General features: G+C 39.7%; 1 protein-coding gene across 1 annotated transcript; it reads left to right on the plus strand.

Moving 5' to 3' along the window:
* The first annotated feature begins 1,726 nt into the window (after positions 1-1,726).
* LOC131047286 (putative UPF0481 protein At3g02645) lies at positions 1,727-3,424 on the plus strand. The gene is made up of 2 exons (XM_059208608.1): positions 1,727-2,284; positions 2,342-3,424. Exons 1-2 carry the CDS (start codon positions 1,727-1,729, stop codon positions 3,422-3,424), a joined length of 1,641 nt encoding a protein of 546 aa, XP_059064591.1.
* Positions 3,425-3,820: the final 396 nt, after the last annotated feature.

Below are 3,820 nucleotides of genomic sequence, written 5' to 3' on the forward strand. Positions count from 1 at the left end.
TTTGAAATCCCCTTTTTATCATATTCTAAGATATTCTCTACAAAATAATAAGAAAATTTCTTTTATGGGAGGATTGGTGGATGGTGGATTATTCTCTCTTGTACTACTCATGGGTTGCTCCCTTCAAAGATGTTTGTTCCAGAGTGGTTAGCTATTAGATTTCTAGCTACATATCCAATGGAGTCTAGAAGAATTTGGTTGATTTTGATCTAGATTTGTCTATTTTTCAACATTCAATTTTCAATATTACTATCCTCTCTGGCCCTCTTGAAGATCAAGTGGATTGGGATGCATCTCTAGATGGTTTATTTTTAGTGTCCAATGTTTTTCATTATCAAGTAGAGTTGTGTACACCTTCCCATTTTGGGGTGGAGTTGTGGAATCCCAAGCTTCTTCCTAAGATCAAAATTTTCTTTTGGCCAGATGAATGTGGTTATAAGGAAGATCAAAAAGCTAGAGGTGGTGATTGAAGCTGAAGCTAGGGTTAATACCTGGCTTGAGGGTGTGGATGAGGATAGAGTTTCAAAGGCTACTAATGATTTTGTTGGTCTAACAGAGAATTAGGACAAGATGAATAGGAGAATCAATGACCTCGATGCTAAGCTTAAAATGACTGGGACAAAATTAGAGATAGAAAAAATTAGGCATTTCTAGGAGGCCCTTAAAATGAAAATTGAGGAGGCCAAATCAGTCTACAGGAATGCAACTAACATGCATAATTATTCTCTACAGGCTATCCAGACCATACATGTTGAACTTAATAGGAAAAGGGAGAAGAAGCGCAAGCGGATTGAGGCTATGATCATGGATTTAGGCCTCATAGTCCCTGATGAAAGCTACCCCGAATTTCACTTTGGTGTCTTTTGACTTTAGGTTTGGATCTTCCAAAAAGTTTTATAATAAATTATTTAATTATACATCAATATTTTTATGATAAATTAATAAAATTTAATAATAAGAAACAATTCAAAACTATATATAATTTACCTATAAATATATCATCCTTAAATTAATATAGTTGAAACAATTCAAAACTAACTCTATCTATATATTCCGGTGGTGCATATTAAGTAGAAAAGTAAAGAATGGGTGTTTTAATTTTCAAGTTTCCAAACGTGACAAAAGGAAACTGTATGTAACGTCGCGTTAAACCTAATTGAGAAAGAATTCAGTCCCCACCAAACCTTGAATTTCAAACCATATGCCTCTCAATTCAAGAAGAAGGGAAAAAAAATGGCAGTTGTCAGGGTTATTTCTCAATTTTTGAAAACTGAAGCAATTCCAAGCGTTTTATTATTATTATCATTAATTACTTAAGGAAACGATGTTCTTTAGGAGCTTCTAAACTTGATTTCTAAATTGTGTTTCTCGTATGATAAGATCGAAATGGTTAAAATTAAGAGGCTGCAACCATCAAATTCCCGATTTGGTCCACACAAATTGGAAGTGGAACACTGTTTGCAACACGAACACGCTTTATATTAAATGTGCAGTTCGCACTACCTGTCTATTATAACAGCATAAACAAGAAACAAGTGAGCTGAAGAATATTGGGTTAGCCGCTTTATTCATTTTAAGGTATTTAATTGAGAAAGTGTGAAGCGTGTGAGCTATAAAGAAGCCTCTCTGTCCCAGTGTTTACAAACCATTGTTTATCATTATCACTTGTTCTTCCTCTGTGTATACTTCCCTTTCGGTTTCTTTGATCTCTCAATACTCCTTAAGCATGGATTCAAAGAATACTGATCGAGTGAAAATTGATCAATCTCGCTGGGTTATTTCAATTAAGGATGGCCTCTGTATAAATCATGAAAAAGAAGAGGAAAAGGAGTTCTGCATAGCTGTGTTCAATGTGCCAAAGGAGTTATTGGCACTGAAGCCTGATGCATACGTTCCACAGTGCGTCTCCATCGGGCCATATCACCAGTGGAGATCGGAGCTGTATGAAATGGAGAGATACAAAGTGGCTGCGGCTCGTAGGTTTCAGCAGAGAGTTCAAGGTCTCAAATTTGAATCTGTGGTCGAAGAATTGAAGAAGCACGAGTGGCAAATACGGAGCTGCTACCACAAATACCTAGACTACAGCGAGGAAGCCCTAGCATGGCTCATGGATTTGGATGCGTCGTTTGTGCTTGAGTGCATTCAGTTCTACGCCAAACAGGCGGGTCAGGCTTCCTCGGAAGTGTCATCCGAGGTGAAACAACTCGGCAGAGTGTTAGATCCATCTGGCAGGAGTGCTACCCACAATGCAATTATGAAAGATTTGATGATGCTGGAGAATCAGGTACCGTTGTTCCTGTTGCAGAAGTTGTTGGAGATGTAGTTGGGTTCTCATGAAAAGGCAGAAGAAAGGCTCTGCAACGTGGTCGGTGCTGCCTGTGAAGAATTGTCGCCTTTTACGTTCAAGATGCCGGATAGTTCATGGCTGCGTATTAAAGAAAGGCGACACGTCCTGGAGGTGCTCTATTACTCCATTGTCCCTTCAGTAGCCATGGACAATGGCAAGATTGAGAGAGATGAGACTACCTCCGTAAGACAGGTTCCGGATACCAGCTCCGTAAGACAGGTTCTGAATTCGGCATGGAAGGCTGTGTCGTCATTAAACGTGGGTCCTGTTCGAAGACTAACGGCACTGCCTCAGCGTGTATTCAAAGGAAGGATCGTCCAAGTTTTGGTGAAGCTGCCCATGCGCCTTCTTTCTTCTCTAGGAAATCTGCCAATTTTGCGCGCTTTGAAGGGGCCCTTAACTCTTATCTTCGGAGCTGTCAAAGAAGAGCTGGATGAGGAAGGAGATGGAAAAGGAGAAGGAGGACGTTCGTCTATCGAAATTCCTCCTACACGGGACGAACTCAAGGTTCCCTCTGTGGCCGACTTAATTTCATCTGGAGTGAAATTCCTTCCTACGGACGGAGACCTCACCGCAATACGCTTCGACACGAAGACGGCCACACTTTATCTTCTCAAAGTGAGGTTAGATAACAATTCAGAGGTATTGCTCAGAAATCTGGTGGCTTTCGAAGCATCGGCGGCGCCTGGTGCGTTGATCTTCACCCGCTACACTGATTTCATGAATGGCATCGTCGACACAGACGAAGATGTTCGGCTGCTGAGAAATAGCGGGATTATTTACAATCATCTGGCAGACGACGGGAAAGTTGCGAGTCTGTGGAACGGCATGGGTAAATGCGTGAAGCTCACAAAAGTGAAGTATTTAGACAAAGTAATAGCCGACGTGAACAAGCATTACAACAGGAGATTGATCGTTGAGGTGATGGAGTACGTGAACAAATACATATTTGGTTCATGGCAGTTGCTCACTCTTGTGGCTGCGGGGATCTTTTTGATTCTCACGTTTTTACAGTCCTTCTGCTCTGTGTATGACTGTAAGAAGTGGTGGAATGACCCAAAATTTATGCAGGATTAGAGGATAACGCGAGCGCTCTTCTGACATTAAATTAGATTTTAATTACAGCAAGCAAAGTCTTATCTTTCAGTCAATATCCTTATTTATTAGCTTATTAAACTCAACGAGTTTGTTAGCATACTAATTAGACAGTTTGCAGCGTTGTTTCTTTTCTATTTGGTCACCTCGTACATGTCGTACATTCTTCGATTAGAAAACTGTCTGGCCTGTTATAGGTGTGGTCCGTTTTCTTAGCTGTGTGCTGCTTTTCTTTACCATACGATCTCACTACTACATAGAAGGGCCATTTGAGACGTTTATTTGAGACAATATATTAATATTGTTTTAAATACATATTTTAAGTTTAACTTATATTTTCTATTATTTAATTGTCTTAAATTAAGACAATAGAATTTT

The sequence above is a fragment of the Cryptomeria japonica genome, chromosome 7 (genome assembly GCF_030272615.1).
Source record: "Cryptomeria japonica chromosome 7, Sugi_1.0, whole genome shotgun sequence".
In the NCBI taxonomy this organism is placed as follows: Eukaryota; Viridiplantae; Streptophyta; class Pinopsida; order Cupressales; family Cupressaceae; genus Cryptomeria; species Cryptomeria japonica.